The sequence below is a fragment of the Poecilia mexicana genome, unplaced genomic scaffold, assembly GCF_051168715.1.
Source record: "Poecilia mexicana isolate PSO_F unplaced genomic scaffold, ASM5116871v1 scaffold_3, whole genome shotgun sequence".
Taxonomy (NCBI): Eukaryota; Metazoa; Chordata; class Actinopteri; order Cyprinodontiformes; family Poeciliidae; genus Poecilia; species Poecilia mexicana.
This window is the reverse complement of record NW_028263372.1, coordinates 33,232,033-33,249,427: the sequence shown is the minus strand read 5'-3', so window position 1 is coordinate 33,249,427 and position 17,395 is coordinate 33,232,033. Positions and strand designations below refer to the sequence as shown.

The 17,395-nt window shown below is 36.5% G+C and overlaps 1 protein-coding gene across 1 annotated transcript in view; it reads left to right on the top strand.

Moving 5' to 3' along the window:
- Positions 1-17,142, top strand: part of LOC106933741 (protein kinase C-binding protein NELL1-like) — a 234,328-nt gene extending 217,186 nt beyond the window's left edge. The window contains exons 16-20 of the mRNA XM_088004458.1: positions 166-306; positions 9,348-9,541; positions 13,651-13,827; positions 14,195-14,419; positions 16,996-17,142. Of these exons, the coding sequence (XP_087860584.1) occupies positions 166-306; positions 9,348-9,541; positions 13,651-13,827; positions 14,195-14,419; positions 16,996-17,046 (788 nt within the window). The 3' untranslated portion in view covers positions 17,047-17,142. The remainder of the gene's footprint in view (positions 1-165; positions 307-9,347; positions 9,542-13,650; positions 13,828-14,194; positions 14,420-16,995) is intronic.
- The last annotated feature ends 253 nt before the right edge of the window (positions 17,143-17,395 follow it).

Genomic DNA, 17,395 nt, shown 5'->3' with positions numbered 1-17,395 from the left:
CAGTGATTTGTTCTGATTAGATCAGCCTCAGCTGCCATGCGCTGCTCAGATTTAGAAAGACATGATATCAAAAAACACAAATGAGGTGAGCTTTCGAGTTCAAGTTTTCTTCTCATAAAATATGTTGCAGCTGATTCTGTTGCTGCCGTGTTTTCATGTCTTCAGATATAGATGAGTGTGCAGAGGGCCTGATCGAGTGCCACAACCACTCCCGCTGTGTCAACCTACCCGGCTGGTACCACTGTGAATGCAGAAGTGGTTTCCATGACAATGGATCCTACCAGCTAGACGGAAGCTCCTGCATTGGTGAGCATACTGAGCTGAAATCATCCTTGTCAGTGCTACAGTGACCAGCAGCACATCAGTAGATGCTCATCATTCTCACAGTTATTGACATTTTCTCTTCTCTCTATCTGTTCACTTATGAAACACTTAATCCCCCCCTAATCCTTCACTGCAGTTTTAAGCCATGAAATGGGTTTACAGAGAGCCACTTGGCCATTCTTACAGTGAGAATTTACACTAGTACAGATTTGAGTGACAAATTTGTGACTCTCGCACAGGATGTTTCTGATTTTTCTAAAATTACATGTAGAATTTTTGTCTAATTTAAAGAACACATGATCCAAAATGCAGATTTTTCAGGAAGGACTAGAAAAGATTCAAAACGTAACTAATGTGACAAAAACTCCATGTAAACACAAAGTGTCATAGTGCAATACAGTACATGAAGCCAACAATTTTCTTCTTTCCTCTCTTTTTTTATAAGTTGTTCATCACACTATGTTTTTAATTTATAAAATCTTACATTGTTTTACAGTTCATTGACTGGAGTGTTTTGCAGTGAACTCCTGCCTATCCGCAGTTCAGTATTGCAGTTTGCCAAATATAATAACTAAAATACATAAAAACATATGTATTTATATAAAAGAAGAATTGGGAAGCTAGTTAACCTAGGTGAAGGGTCTTCACCTAGAATATCCTTTTTTGCTGCAATGTAGCCAATCCTTGGTGCTGATTGGCTGAACTTCCAACAGCAAGAGATGAGGAAGACTGCAGATGTTAGCTTCTGGATAAATTCTAAGATGGTTTCCACTTTGGGTATTTCATCATATTAAGGTAGTATATTTAGTTGTGAAGTGTTAAAACAAGCACTTGTTGCTGTTGTTAGAGGGAGCCTGAAGGTTTTATGAATGGAAATTTGTAGGTTTCCACTATACCTGAAAATACAGGTATAATCAAATAATCAAACATTTTTTTAACAATTACTAGGTACAAAAAGCCACAGCTCCCACTTTGCATGTTTAAATGTACATTAAGGTAGGAAGCAAGCTAAGTTAAGCTAAGCAATTCTAACTTTAAAAACTTGAATTAAAAACAATTTAATGATTTACATCATGTGATGCAAAAATAGAGGAGATAGATTAACTGCGTTAATTGCATTTTCCAAACAAACATCAGTCTTTTAATTGTGGAATGATTACTAATTACAGTCTGGGTGAGCATCCTTCAGACCTTAACAACTAGATTGTTTGTTTGCTTTATTGCTATTAATATTATTTTTTATTCCGCTTTTCACAGATCTTAAATATTTTTATTATTTTGTTGTTCTAAACACATTGGTGTCATTGTTAATCTCAGTTGTCTTCTTTAAACATTGCTTTATTTCTCTAATATTTTTGATTAAAAAATAAATCCTAGAGGAGCTGAGTAGATACTAATGATGCTCAAAACAGGGATTATAACTATGCTGCTAAAAAACAACAGCTATCCACATGTCAACATAGTCATAATACTGATTTCATTAGGATTTTTAAAATGAAAACCTCTTCCATGAGGAATTGCTCATTCAGTGACATTTAATGCTGTCTCCAACATTAACTGAACATCAGGAACCGTATCGGCTCACTACATCACACATGACCTTCAGCTCAGTGCTCAGAACCTCTCAGAATCTGGACATCCCTCTTAACAATCCAAGCATGGCAGCTTTGTACTTGTAACGGATGCAGCAAACAGGATCGCTTGAGTGAGTGAAATACTTCTGCCGTCAATTAACCTTTGAATCAAAATGCAACATCAGCAGCCTGCTCTCATTTATCTACCTGGATGGGAGAGGTATGATCTCAGCGCTTTCCACCAAAAAAAAGTGGCTTCATTTAAATTTTGGCTACTCTGCAAAATTGACTATGGTGGTGTAAGTTTTAGTTTTCACGTTCGAATGGGATAGCAATGGACAAGAGTAACCTCAAGGAAGTATCAAAGTGTGTTCACTTTCAGATCCTTTTAATATAATTAGAAATGCAACAGTGTTGGATCTTTATAGCTTGTCATATGAGAAACAGCCCGGCTTTTTCCTCAGCTTGTTTTAAGAAACATAATGAGCGGATCGCTGAGGAGGCTGGCCACCAAGAGACTCTGCTTAACTAGACAGAAATTGACTTTTATTTTAGCTGTCATGATTTCTGTGATAAAACCATATACTATGACAATTGTTTCTAAAGTGGTACAGTTACATAAATATGTGACGTAAAAGACGATTTGCAGCAAATTACAGCAATAATCTGGGGAGTTTGTACGCTACCGATCAGACCTGATGAAATGATATTCATCTGTTGCATAAGATATACAATGTGATTGAATTGAATTCACTGATTGCTTACATTCTTAACAACAATCTGTTATTTCTGTGCTCTGTTTTTATATCTGCCTTCTTTTCTCCTCATGGTTTTAAGCCATCCAGGAAAATTTCAGTTTAACAGCAACTAACTCTGTAATGTCTTCTAAACCGCCTTCCACAAGTCAGTCGATATTTTACATAATACAGCATTTTGTATCAAGATATCAAAACATAGCTTCACCATTCAGTTTAAAAATATGTGATTTTTGCAGGAGGTGTCACTAAAGATGCATCAATCCGTGAGAGACAACGGAGCACTAATTTGATTTGATTTCTACACCAGCAATAGCTGTATGCGGGAAAGTCTTATCAAATACATAAATAGACCAAATAAATCATTTTAGCTGTGGTATTAAAAGTAATTACTCTCACAAAGCGAGGGTTAACAAGTTGATGTAGCTTTCGTTCTCGGTGCATACGCTGTAAAATGAGCTTCTAGCTAAAATTTAAATTGTCCTTGGCACACAGAATAACTGGATGAGTTTCTCCCAGGGCATCCATCTGTGCAGCACATTTTATCCAATCACTCCATTGAATATCTGCATTGTGTTTGAATGGTGTAGGAAGACATTCCGCCTTTGGTAGATAACAATCCAGCATCACCTTCCTACACAACTGATATTTTAAAATATGCAATTTGATCTTTATGTAAGCAGGGCTGCTAGGAATTCCTTTGGGTAAGGTGATAAACTTCATGGCGTGAGCATCATCTGAGATGCCACATGTACCATACATGTGTGTCTCTGCTACAGGGTTTATCCACGTGCTTCTTAAATGTTGTGACAGTGACCAAGTAACTGTCTTCCCATATTTTAACCCATAATAACTGGAACATTGACCATCACACAGTATTTGATGAGTATTAATGATGACACTTGAGAAAATGTAATGTTTTGTTACTGGTTTCACAACTGGTGACTGTATGGCGTCTTTATGATGTAAAGCACTTTGAACTGCCTTGTTGCTGAAGTATGTTATACAAAAAACATGATTGACTTGATTGATTCTTAATTTTATGATGCTCAACTGATGAATATTCATTGACCTCACCTTGAGGAATACACAATATGACTCCAACTGCTGGCAGCCTGACCTACTTTCTGATTGATTTAGCTCATAATTATTTGACCTCTTATGGTTTCTCATACAGCATCTAAATGTCACCCTCTGATTGTCAGTTTATCCTTAAATATGGCAAAAGTTAAACTAACCCATCCCAGTGTCAGTAAAAATGGGGAACTGCGTACTCTTCATGCATGAAGTTTACAAAAAAGCTACACACAAACTTCATAAAGGACTTGATGTTCCATCAAAGACCATCATTTACTCACACAATGGCCCACTTGAAGCACATTTTTAGAACAACACACTGAGAAGGATGAGAAACTGTGTGAGAACAGCCTTAATTCTTAGCTTCTTTGTTTTTTTAAGTAACTTCACTCTATGGTTCGTAATGCAAGAAAGCGTTGTGCAAGTTTTTCACAAACACTTCACCCCTAGAAAAGGAAACTTTTACAGATTAATCCCACAGTTGAACCACCAGGTCAGAAAATAATCACTATTTCATTAATGGAAATGATCTTAGTGATGCAACGTGTTGAGCATACATGGAAGACATGCCATGTTACCTGGCAGTGCACTGCCGAGGTGAGAACCAAAGCAGCTGCAAACAACTGCTTTATAGCTTTAACTAAAAGCTGCACATGCATCGCCTCATCCCATGTTTGTCATTCCTTTCGCTTTAGGGGCGACAGGTGGCTGTAATAAACAGATTGTGAATGAAAATGAGAATAACATGTTGTAAATTTCCAATGTCTCTCGGAAAGACAGGGTGTGTGCATCACTTTCTCTCTTGCTGTAGAGCACTCGACCTCTCCATATGGACCGCCTGGAGACCGACCAAAGGAATATAATTTAAATACACAAATACTGAGCTTTTTGATGCCTTCTAATTACAAACATATGTCAGAGGGATTTACTGGCTTGTGCCTGGTGTTTTTTATTGTGCGTGTGTTTTTCTCTGGTTATGCATTGTCATGTTTTAACATAGGATTAGTCCTTTCATGTGTGACAGTACATTTGGGTGTGAGTGAAAGTTTTGTTGCTTCAGCTCAGCTGGTCTATCCAAAGGGCTTTTGTGTTTTATTCTAACGCCGCCGTTTACAGCCTGTGTGTAAGAGCGCGCCTCATCTGCAGGCAGCAGCTTGTGGCTAAATGCAGTGAATGTAGCATGAAGAGTATTAATCCATCACTAGCAGAGGTACAGTATATCTGACTGGCTGATGGGGATTTCATTTAGCGTATGCAAATAGCCTGTCGGAGGCACAATAAATTTGCGGCTGAGTTCTTTCCCCTCTCTCCTTTTCCAGAAGAACTGATAGTGGAGCCAATTAGGGAGCACATTCACTAGTGTCACAGTATCTTGTTGCAGCTGGTTTGACAAGTACTTTCTAAGTCCACCCAGACAAGGTCTGCTTTCTGAAGACCACTCATCATTCCCCCCAAAAAGGAAAGTTTAGGTGTGTGTGCACAAGTAGGAACTTACTGTGGATTTATCTCAACCAATTTCTCACCAATATTTGATTAAAAGTTTTTAGAGAGTTTCTCTCTTGGGATATTTTCTTGTTGGAAAACCCAATGCTAGCCAAATTTCAATCATCTGATCCAAACTGTCATCCCTCGTAGAAAGACTTTTTTTTTTTTAATGTCCTGAAAAAATCCCAATGCCAGAATCGGGACTTTTGTGAAGCAACTCTGCTCCAAAAAATAAGTTTCCCATTGCCATAACTAAAAAAGTTTCACACCAAGAAATACGCTCCTACTTCAAAATTGGAAAGTTTGTCTGGAAGAGTGGAGGGAATACGTCAGAATGAGGACTATCTCCAAATTATTTGATCTCACTTCAGCTCAAAAGTCAGATCATAAGTTTAACATCGAGTAAGACAATGATCTCAAACACACATGCCAGTATATCATAGTAAGCTAGTGAACAAGTTGTTTCCTATGTTACATAGCTTGCTACTTATATCTTAAAAATATTTTTATTGGCACAATAGTATCTAAATATAAACTTCACATGGTCTTCTTCCTCTGCTACCTATAAATACAAACATGAATATTTTGGAGTGTGGGTGAAAGTAAATTCTGAAACATCTGTAAGAACTTGTCCTGATACCTGCCTGGTTTCCCCCTGCAACAAATATCTTTTTCTCAGCAAGTTATACTTTTTCCTTACCTAAAAAAAAAAAAATACTTGCATCATCAATCCCTGCTGCTGGCCTCTAATGTTTCCTCCATCACTTTGCTCTTTATTTTATTTTTTATTTTTTTTATTTTCAGATACTACTTGACAACTGCATTATTTTGTCCAAAAAGGCAGCAGATACAAGTAATTTAATTTTTAGTTATCTGGATTAATTTTGCACATTAGCGCTGCCACATTTGACTAAAAGTGATGGGTCACTTTCTGTGTTCATGCCATAAAATTAAATTATGTGGCATATTACCCTGTTAGTTTGTCTCTTCCATTCCATTTTATGTGCTAAGCAATAATTTTCATACAGAAAGGGTGCTTTATTAAACATTTCATGTTCAGTGTTGCCATTTGGCACTTAATGATCTGAGTACATACCCTGCTTTGTTTGAGAGTAATTGAGTCAACTCAACCAGAGTTTGGCAGCTAAAGCCTTTTGATTTTTATTAGTACATAGTTTAAGAACTAGAATTGAAGTTGGCAGCATTTCTAGAATATGTGTAAGGGGTGAAACATTACCAGCAAACCAATCAGCATAAATTAACTGAATCAAGAGACGTAGTTTAATATCCAGCTAGAATAATCTCAGTATGTTAGGGTTAGGATCAGTATATGCTAGTGGGAGGAGTTCTTGTATTTTATTTTTATTCATTGAGACTGTTTCTTATATAGTCATTATAGTCTGAAAAGGACTTAGTCAAATAATTAAAATGCTCAAAATGATGAAAATCATGTTAAGATGAGTATATTTTCAGCCTCCTACTGGATGTATGTTTAAAGAGATGTAATCCCAGAACAATCTGAGTCCTCCTTATTAGTTTACATTAAAACCTAAATATGTTTATTAGGGGAGTGATGTTATCTGAACCTTTATTGGCCAACATTTTACATTTTACAAATTACATGAAAGTGGAAAATGTTATTCCTAATTGTGGAACGAGAGCTAAATTCACAGGAATTTGTAGCTGAAGTGTGTCGGCTCACTTCAAGCTGCTCTGAACATGGAAAAAACGCAGCCCAGACACTAAAAGATGAAACAGGTTTGATACGGTTTTGTTCAGGCTGATTTGTGCCAAGTTGGTTACTGAAGGTTACGAAATATTTAACCCCGGATTGCCTGGTAGAAATGTAAAAGAACTAAGTGCAAAGTATCAGCAGGAAAACAGACGAAAAGAAAGGAAACCGCTTTAATGGGCTCACAGTCATACAATGTAAAAAGAAATTGACTTGCTGACATATTTTTGCTCAACAAAGACAACCAATAAACAGAAACCTATTTTCTGAGCGGTTTCAGTTTTTCTTTTTTGGTCTTTTGTTTATGCAGCACCGGCGGTGTGCTGTCAGTGTGCTATGGGAGTGATTACAGACAGCAGCTTCTGGCAGGGGAGAACAGAGCTGCTGTCAAAAGGCCTTTGGTCCTTTTTTTCTTTCTGAACAGCTCACATTTAGGGAGGATAAAGCGAGTTAAATGCCATGGTAAAAGTTAAGGAGGGGCTTTTTTACCCAGGGGTTATGAAAAGTAGATGAAAATATCATCCACCTCTTCTCTGAATGGATTTCTTATTTTGGTTTGTTGGGGTATGGAAGAAAAAGAAGCTGACTGAGTGGGATCTTTGATGATTCAGCTAAATCTAACTATGATGCTACTAGAGTATGCAAAGTATATTCCATATATATGAAGATAAGATGGAACATAAGACTTTATTGATTTATTGCAAAGCAGATGGTGCCTTTTTTTCATAGTGTGTATAAGGATGGCAGAGACAGCACGATACAGCTTATCCACACAATCAAGCAAAATTTTAATCCTAATTATGCCATAAAACTTATAGATCGCAGAGATCACAAAAAAGTTATAGATGCATGAATAAATTATGCAGTTAGAAACAGAGAATTAAAAATGAAAGAGTTAGAAAGATGAATTTAAAATGCCATAGCCTAAAGAAAGAAGCTGATGGTGATGCAGTGGAAGCTTAAATATGCGGGGGTTTTTGGTTTGTTTTTTATTTCTCCTGGCACGGCTGTGTTTCCTTATAGCTTCACTGTAAGGTAGTGTGTGTGTTAAACCACATAGCAATGGGAATGAAAACTTCTGATCTGAAAGGCTTTAGCAAAATAAAAATTTCCTCACACTGCTTGTGAGTGTCTGACTGCATCAGTGTGAACATTCAATTTCCACTGGCTTACTTACCGAATGCTGTTAATTTAAAAGAATTATTGAATAACTCGGGGCTGCAATAGTAAATTGGGCACAGCAGAGTTTCTGAATGTCACATCTAGCCCATTCTGAGCTTCACAGTAAATTGAAGAAATAAGTAAAAAAAAAAAAAAAAAAAAGTTAAGGAGTTAATTATTTCCCCACTATGTGGGGAAATATTTAATAATGTTACTACAACATTATAATAATAATGTTACTACAACATTATAATCAAATTATTGATGAATAGTTGTAATTAGACCAGAAAAGCAATTTTTTTTTCTGAAAAAAATCCCTTTTAATATATTTTCAGCACTCTTACAGTCTTCATTTCTCTAGTGCAGTGTGTTTAAATTAATACCATCCTTTAGATAGTTGAATTGTTCATTTATAAATTGAATGTTTCTTAAAAACTCAACATTGTATTGGCAGTTTCTTTTTTTTTTCAAAGCTGTCAGGTACTTAAGGATCTCAGATTAATCAAATATTGTGAAAAAGTGAAATACTGGAAACTCATGGTGTCACACTCCAAACAGCTAATTAACTCAGAACACCTGCAAAGGTTTCCTGATCCTGTAATTTGATGCAAAAAAGTGTTTCCATTGTAGTTTTGTGAAAAGGCACTAATTTTGATGCAGCTGAAATCCTAATGCAACAACCTTTTATTAAAAAAATAGTTTTTTCCATTAAGAAAATGTATTTTTGTACTTCCAATATGTGCAGCTTTAAGGTCAATGGAAAAACAGCTTTCCTATTTTTTATTGATCTTATATAATATTCAAATGATTTTTGGTGAAATTTAGTTTTTTACATATGGTGAGATGCATCTATATGATACGAGTTTAACTTTCTAGAGTTGGTGATGAAGAACATTTATGGTAGCCTATTTATTCTAATCATTTTTAGATACACCTGTATAAATAACCATGGCAGAGAGTAACAGAAAAGACGAACATATGTGTAGATGTGTTAATGATTTTTGCCTTAAGGTATTTATTTAGTTGTATATATTACTTTTTTAGTATATCAAGATTTTTGTTAAATTTTCAAACCTTTGCTACTTGAGTCTAATTTCAAAAGTGCATGATAATGCTTTACAAAAACATTTCCATCAACAATCGTAGCCTAAAATAAGAACTATAACATTTATAGCTATTGCGGTAGCTATATAAATCATTACTTTCTACACGTTAAAGAGTTTCTATTTTATCTTTCAGACATCGATGAGTGCACTTTGCAGACACACACCTGCTGGAATGATAGTGTGTGTGTAAACCTCCCAGGAGGCTATGACTGCATGTGCACAACTGGTCCAGGCTGCAGCGGAAACTGCCCACAAGACGAACTTATAAGACGCAATGGAGAAGACTGGAAACCCACCTATGATCGCTGCGCTCTGTGCTCATGCAAGGTAAAGTTGAAATCAAACATACTGTGGGTAATTTCATTCAATTAGTTAAAGGAAACTAGTTCAAATTGTGTTCAGTTTAAAAGTTTCTTACCATTTTTCAAGTTAAAAATCCAATCTCAAATTATTATGTCAAGTCATTTTTGCCTTCAGTATAAAACAGAAAAGTGGAAACTGCCTGATTTCTTGAATTTAACCCTCTATGGAACAATTAAGTTGTTTATATTCTATTAAATGTAGGTTTAATAAAACTTAAATAATTTTTATTTGTAAAAATTGTCTTCCATCGCTATGCTATTCCTCTCACAGTTAACCTTTAGTTTATGTTATGTAAGCAAACACACATTTATCAAAGCATAGCAGACTACAACAAAAGTTGTGAACAATAAAATGAGGATGAGGAGGAAACAGAAAACAAGTGAATAAGTACAGAACAACATGGAACTAATCATGTTTAGCAGCACATGTTACACTGGCAAAATGAACTGAAGGGAGAAAAAACTGCAATAATAATCCCTTTTACTGATCTTAGGTGCTCAAATGAAAACAGAAAATCCATTCTGTCCATCTGAAGGAATTGTTCAGTGATTTATCTTGGCGTTCCCAAAAGTAAACTTCTGCCTTACAACAATCCTCTGGCTTAGTTGTTTTTGCAGCGTTAGTGAAATGGCGAAGAGTCTCAAAAGTTAACAAATACAGTCGAGAAGAACTTCTCCTACTTTGGGAATTTTATCAGCAATACTATTATGGTTCAGTCTTCTTTTAAAAGGGGAAAAATAAAAGTGTGTGACAGTTTTGTATCCCTATGGTGGCCTTTTCAATATCCTTGAGTATTTGTCACCAGCTCAGCCGTGTCTCTTATCAAACTTGTCCCCAGGCCAGTTGGAACACCTTGGACCAGTATACGCCAAGTGACAGCAAATCAAACATATGACTAACTGCTCAAAATTCCTACGAGAATTTATTCTTGTATTTAGTCTAAGACTGAAGGTGTTTAGAGCAGGATGCAGAATATCCCTGGAGTGGAAAAAGACTGCCTGGTCATCGCATACAAGAATCTCTGATTGGCGATATTTTTTTTCCTAATGGAAAATGACAGCACTTCAGGATAAAACTCCAAATAAAACTAGTTTTTACTATTATATAAAAGAAGCATCCTTCCAAATATGTTTTTACAAGTTTTAAAATATAAGTGACATGAAATATGTCTAGTTATTTCATTCTGGGTCCACTGAGGGCTTTCTCTGAATATATTCACTGTTTAGATCGATCTATTTTAGAGAAAGTCAAAAGATCACATTTAAAGTTGTTTTTTAAACAGGCACTTTATTTCTCTAATATTTTATCTGTATACATTAAATTGCTTTTCCCAGAATCTGTTGGTGATTATAATGTTGTCACTGTGAAAAATTGTTTGATAAAAAAAAATCTGCAAATCTGTTCTTGTTGTCAGTTCCAGCCCAATTCTGCCACACACCTTCTGCACAGCTGCCAATCCGGCACTGATTTAGCTAATATGTTCTACCCAGATTTATGAACCACACCAAAAACTTATGGAATATATCTGATGCTTCTGTCATCAGAACGAAATACACCCCCGCCTGTTTATCATGGCATCACACTGTGACAAATATTTGTGGCAGTTTAATGACTTCCTTCTGTACTCAGGAGTCATATCGAGGTAGAGAACAGTGGCTGCAGGAAAGTGAGATATTGATCACATTTGTCTTTGGGAAGTAGAGACTCTGAGATTAAGATTTATATAAAAGAGAGAAATAGGTGTTTGATCTAAAGTGACGGCTGAGAATGATGGAGCCAGTGAGCGTCAGAATGTTAGAAAATGTCTGCTACACGCTGCATGTCAGTTGTTCTACTTTCACTACCATTTGTTTCTTAGTGGTTGGCTTAAGACAAAATACTACTAACGTTACGTTTTAATTTTACAATCATAGAATGTGTTTCATAATGCATTGTTAGATTATGACATTTATTTCACTGACTTTGGGAAGGAGAAATAAATGCTTACTCTTTCTGTACCTGTATCTTTTTAAATTAAAGCACATCTTGTACTGTTTTAGTAGCAGCAATGCATGCAAAAGGCGACCTAATTAAACGTGATGTAGAAGTAAAAACCACAAATATCTAAAACATTTAGCTGCTCAAGTCCGTTAATCGTTGCTTCAAAACCTAAAAGAACTATTCTAAATGGAAGCAATCCGGTCACTTAATACACATTTTCATCAAGAGAAGTAAATACAGTCAGACATTAAAAAAGGAACTTAAGTAAGTGGCAGCCATATTGGATTTTGAGGTTGGTGTTGGTGTGAGGTTTTCAATTATTTATTTGAAAATTTGAAGTACATTTACATTTTATTTTTGCTTGAAAATGGAAAGAAAAATGAGTCTGCATCCTTCTAGAGATCATGAAGTACCGATGGATCAGAATGCTTTATTCTTTTCTCTTGTTCATGCCCTCTTGCAAAAATGTCATAGCACTAGAACATTTTCACATTGTGTCACTCTGCAATCCCACGTGGTTCCTGAAGAAAATTGGTTGTCATGGATTTTCTCTTAAGGTAGCGCCATCATTTTTTATAACAAAATAATAGAGTCTTTAAAAAGAAGTCTACAAACGCTTTTAAGAAAACCTTTTAACAGAGCAAATCATAAGATACGTTTTTTCTTCATTAAAGTGCAGAGAAAAAAAGAGTCCTAATTTGTCTTCCATTAAAATTCTGGACAGGAATTGGCACTATTTTGCTTAGCACAGCAGTGTAGCTTTAGCTTTTATTTGCAGGCATAATCTCACTGCTGACATTAAAATTTGCAGTTTGCCATCACAAACATTCCCTGCGAGGAAGTTCCAGTAAGCGGTGCTTTCCCTGCATGTCAAGGGCCATTACTGGACAGACCATGGCCATCAGAAATGGCACCACATAATGAAGCTGTTGCCATAGCAGGACAATAAGGATCAATAAAACATTGGCCCTGCGCTGCCCTTTTATGCCATACAAAGTGATTTTAGGGCCGTCATGCATTTTCTAACGACCTTTTTATGTAACATTTTTACATCTCTATAACAAAGTCTTCCTGGGGGCAGACTTGCCGGCTGTGCACAGTAAAAGGGATCATAAAGTTTTCTCTTTCCAGGTACAGACGACGAATAGCTGTAGCTGGCAACACAGTGGCAGAGGGACGTTAGTGATGAGTGATTTTGATGCATTTGACATTCGTTCAGATCAAAATCATTTTGGTAACCTAACTGACCTAAAACAGGAAGAGTTTGGGCTCATTGCATCCTTTCATACTTCTAACTTTAAATAAAATAAAATAATAAGAATAAGAATTTATACACTGAAAAAGCACAAAATCTTATCAAGTATTGTTGCCCAGTTGCTAGTTCAAATATCGTAGTACTTGAAATAAGACAAATCTACCTTTTCAGTAAAAGGAATTGATGAAAAAGTACTAGTTCCATATTGGCAGATAAATTTACTTAAAACATTTTTCCCCATCTTATAAGTGAAATAATCTGGATTTTGTACGTTCTTATCAATATCTAGGAATGTTTTCACTTAAGACAAGCTTCTATATCTTGCTGAAAATTACTTTTCAGTTAGTTTTGTCTTAATTCAAGTGTACTAAAATATTTGCTATGGAAACTAGACAAACAATATTTAGTAAGATAGTGTGTTTTTGGGACTTTTGTTATTAGTTTGTGGATTTGTCCCTCTTTGTATTCAGATGCAGTTCTTTTCAGTTAGTTTTCATTGAACTGTTGTCATTTATTTATATTCTGATTTGAGTTGCAGTCTTTAGATACTGTTTTTCTCTTTCCTGTTTTATTTTGAAAAATAATTTTCTTTGTCTGAATTCCAATTACTTCCTGTATTTGAGTTATTTTGGCACCTGTTGGTAGGAGCTTTGATCCAACCGTGTCTTTGTGTGTGTTTTGTTTCTAGTTTACACACTTATTACTACACAGGAACTCTTTAGCCTTATTTAATGTCAGAGAGTAAGAAGAAATATTAGAAGTATCTGATTTTACTTGTGTTTGCCTTATAGAGGCTTGTGTTAATTTGCTAGTTCCTGCTGTAACCCGTATTGCACAGGACGGACAGACGTTCTGCAGGAGGAGACCCTGTGACTGTGCAGACCCAGAGGAGGATCTGTTCTGCTGTCCCAGCTGTGACAACCGGCCCAGCAGTCAGTGTCTGGACCAGAGTGGACGAACGCTGTACCGCAGTGGAGCGTCCTGGATGTATGGATGCCAGCAGTGCCGCTGCATGGTGTGTACATATGAGAAAGATACATAAAATCAAAACAAATTCACACCTGTTCAGATTTTTTTTTCTTTTTCCAATAGCATTACAGCAGTTTCTCATATTAAATTCCTTAATATGGAATTAAAGCTTAATTTGATTAAACAATGATACAGAGCCTTCTTATCAATGTGAAATTCAGTGCTGAGACGTCTAATGCGCTGCTCAGCTGTGTGTGACGGCTGAGATAATTACCACATTTCTAATTTGAAACGTGACAACACATTAGTGGGAGCTTTACTTTTATCTGCAGAAAAATGTGTTAAAAAGCATGAAGCAAAATTTCTGAATTCTCTTGCCTCTTTGTTTTTATTTTTGGCCTGTGCCTCTGCAGGAGGGGGAGGTCGACTGCTGGCCTTTAGTCTGTCCCGTATTATTGTGCGAGTACACGGCAGTGGCAGAGGGTGAGTGTTGCCCGCGCTGCGTCACAGACCCCTGCTTGGCTGACAACCTGTCGTACGACATTCGGCAGACGTGCACAGACCCCACAGGTGTCACTCGCCTCAGCGGGGACACATGGCATATGCCCAAGTCGCCCTGCACTACCTGCAAGTGTAAGGTAGGTCAAAGCATCAATAATCACCAAGCGACTCCTTTTCAAGCTTTAACTCCACATTGAGTTTTAAACAATGAATAGTTTATTACTACTAAGGACACATACTTTATTTAAAAAGTACTTGTTCAGGTGGTAGATAATTTCACTTATAACAAGACATTTTCCCATGTTATAAGAGAAACATCCTGCTTGTGAAACTAGTACTTTTTCATCAATTTTACATAATTATTGACTTAAAACAAGTTTCTATATGTTGCTTAAAAGTTACTTGTACGTTGGTTTTGTCATATTCCAAACATGCTAACATAGTTGCATTAGAAAGTAGACCAAAAATACTTAGACTTTATATCAGGGGTGTCCAAAGTCGGTCCTCGAGGGGCGGCATCCTGCATGTTTTAGTTCTCTCCCTGGTGGTAGTAACAACCTCCTCAGCAAGTCAATGTTATCCTTAGGCCTTTAACGAGCCATCATTTGATGCAGGTCTATTAAACCAGGGAGAGAAATAAAACATGCAGGATCCCGACCCTCGAGGACCGACTTTGGACACCGCTGCTTTATATTTTTGCAATGTATTCCATCCTTAGCAAGATATAAAGTTTTATGCCTTGCTGAACTAAAATGAGCAACAATCCAGTTGTTTCTGGTGCCGTTGTGTTTATTGGCCCTTTTGTTTTTGTTTTAAAGTTAAGCTACTGTTTTGTACAACTCATTGATTTCTGAATTCACTACAACTGAAGTGGAAAATCAAAAGTAAACATGATCTGCTGAGCCAAAATAATGCAATATCTGCACTGGGGAATCGGACAGGTTGTAGTAAACCATAATTATCCTTTGAATTGAACACTCATTATCTCAGCTTGATCTAATTCCCTTCACTTCTCTAAAATGGTTTTCAACTGTTTTCGATGTGAAGGTAACAATTAGTCCAACGTTCACTCGTAAACTTCCCAGAACTTGTAAAATAGCTTTCATTAAACCACTGATTAAAAAGGGATGCAATAGATTGTTGTGTCATCTCTAACTACCAGCCAATCGACAAGTTTCCCCTGCAAGCAAGAGTTTGTGACAACACTGTGTTTAACATTTCCCACAGTGCTGCCAGAAGAAAGCTGCAAATGACCTCAGACTTAACACTTGTTAAAGAAAGTTTTCTGTGCTTCATTGTTTTGGACAAAATAGAAAAGAAAGTAACAGAACAGCAGCATTTGGAAAAGGTATTAAATGTTGCTATCTTAATTGCTTAAAATGCCACATTTTAAAGGTGATTTGAACCAACTTACATACCAAAACCTGAACATTATTTTCCCTTATGAGACAGACTAAAGCTCATGTGTGATTTCATCTTTAACTGCTTCTTTCTCCCACTTTATCTGTTTTTTTTAGTTGCACCCAACAACTTTAGAAAGAGTGTAGTTTTTTTGCCTACACATCCTGCTACAATGTAATTTTACATAATTTGAATCAAGACTTCTGGGGGAAAGCAGCTCCTTTAGGGGTGTTATAACTCCGTTCCTCTTTACAGCTGTTTGCTAACTCAGCTCTTTTCAGTTCAGAGATAGAGCAGTCAGTTGCATACATTCTGTATTTATTCCATTCATCTTTTTTTTAACAACACCTGCCAGTATTAATAATAATAAAAAACATTCCAAGTAATTCAGTGAATGGCAACAGAACTTTCTGCTGCATTCATTTTTTTGACTACCATGACCTGGATCAGAGAATTTATGTCAACATCTTTGGTATCAGCAGCTGTTGTGCAGACAGATCAGGGTCACACTGTGAACCTGGTCTATATAAGGCCCTTCTGCTGAGTAAGTCCATATGCTTGATTGATGTTGTTAGAGACATAGTTTGCCTCAGCTTAGGCTGACCTGACATAAAGGTTTCTGTAATGACACAGTAGCAGGTCATACACTCCATTATTCAGTAATATCATATAGAAATTGAATTTCAGATGATTTGAAATTTGAAGCTCAGTTAGAAGATGTTAACTCTTGAAACTGTTTTTAGATATACAAATCCTTTGTAAAAAAAAAAAAAAGAGCAAATGTTGATGGTTGTAATGAGATCCGTCCTGAGCACACAGGCATATCTGATGAACTGCATTATTCTTCAAATACAGCAGATTAAAAATTCACAGGATCTAAAAAAAACTCTAAAAGGAATGAGGAGAAAACAAGACTTGTCAAAAATATGTCTATTTAAAAGATGTGAGCCATAAAGCTTTTATGACCTATGATTTTGTATTTGTCTCAGTTGTGCATAAGTTTTAATAACATCACTGACAAAATGACAGTTAGTCAGACATTTTGTTCTCCATTTATAAAACTCTGTTCACATTTGATGTTCAGTCCCCTGAGTTTCTCTCTCCATATTGGGTGAAAATTTATGTGTGCCATGTTGAAATACAATTTATAAATAAACTCTGCACTTTTGCTTAAACTCTACCAGCTTTTTCTAAAATCTGAAGTCTTGTTAGGCAACAGTGGCTCAGTCTCTGGACTTTACAATCAACATGTATAATGTATAGCCGTCTGCATTATTTAATGCTCCCTCTGTTGTCTTGTCTTGTTGTTCAGAACGGGAACATTTGCTGCTTGGTGGAGCTCGACTGCCTTCAGAACAACTGAAACTCATTCCTCCTCTTCTTCTCACTACGGGACTGTCACACGGCCTCCTCCATCAGACAACCTTCCCACTGGATCCATAAGACAGACTTGCACACAAAAGTGTGCATGACAGTGAGTGCACAGGAAGCACACACTGGGCAGACTTTGCGTGTTGAAGCGGCATCCTTTTGCTGCAACTCTGACAGCGAGCGAGCGAGTGTGTGTGTGAGGCTCAGGAGAAGATCTGAGGTCATCGTCACACTAAGTGTTGTATATGTGTCTTTGTGTTTGTTTTTTATCCCTTAATGTCTCAAGAACATGTGTACAAACTCTAACAAGCTACCACCGACAAGCAGGTGGTCACGTGTTT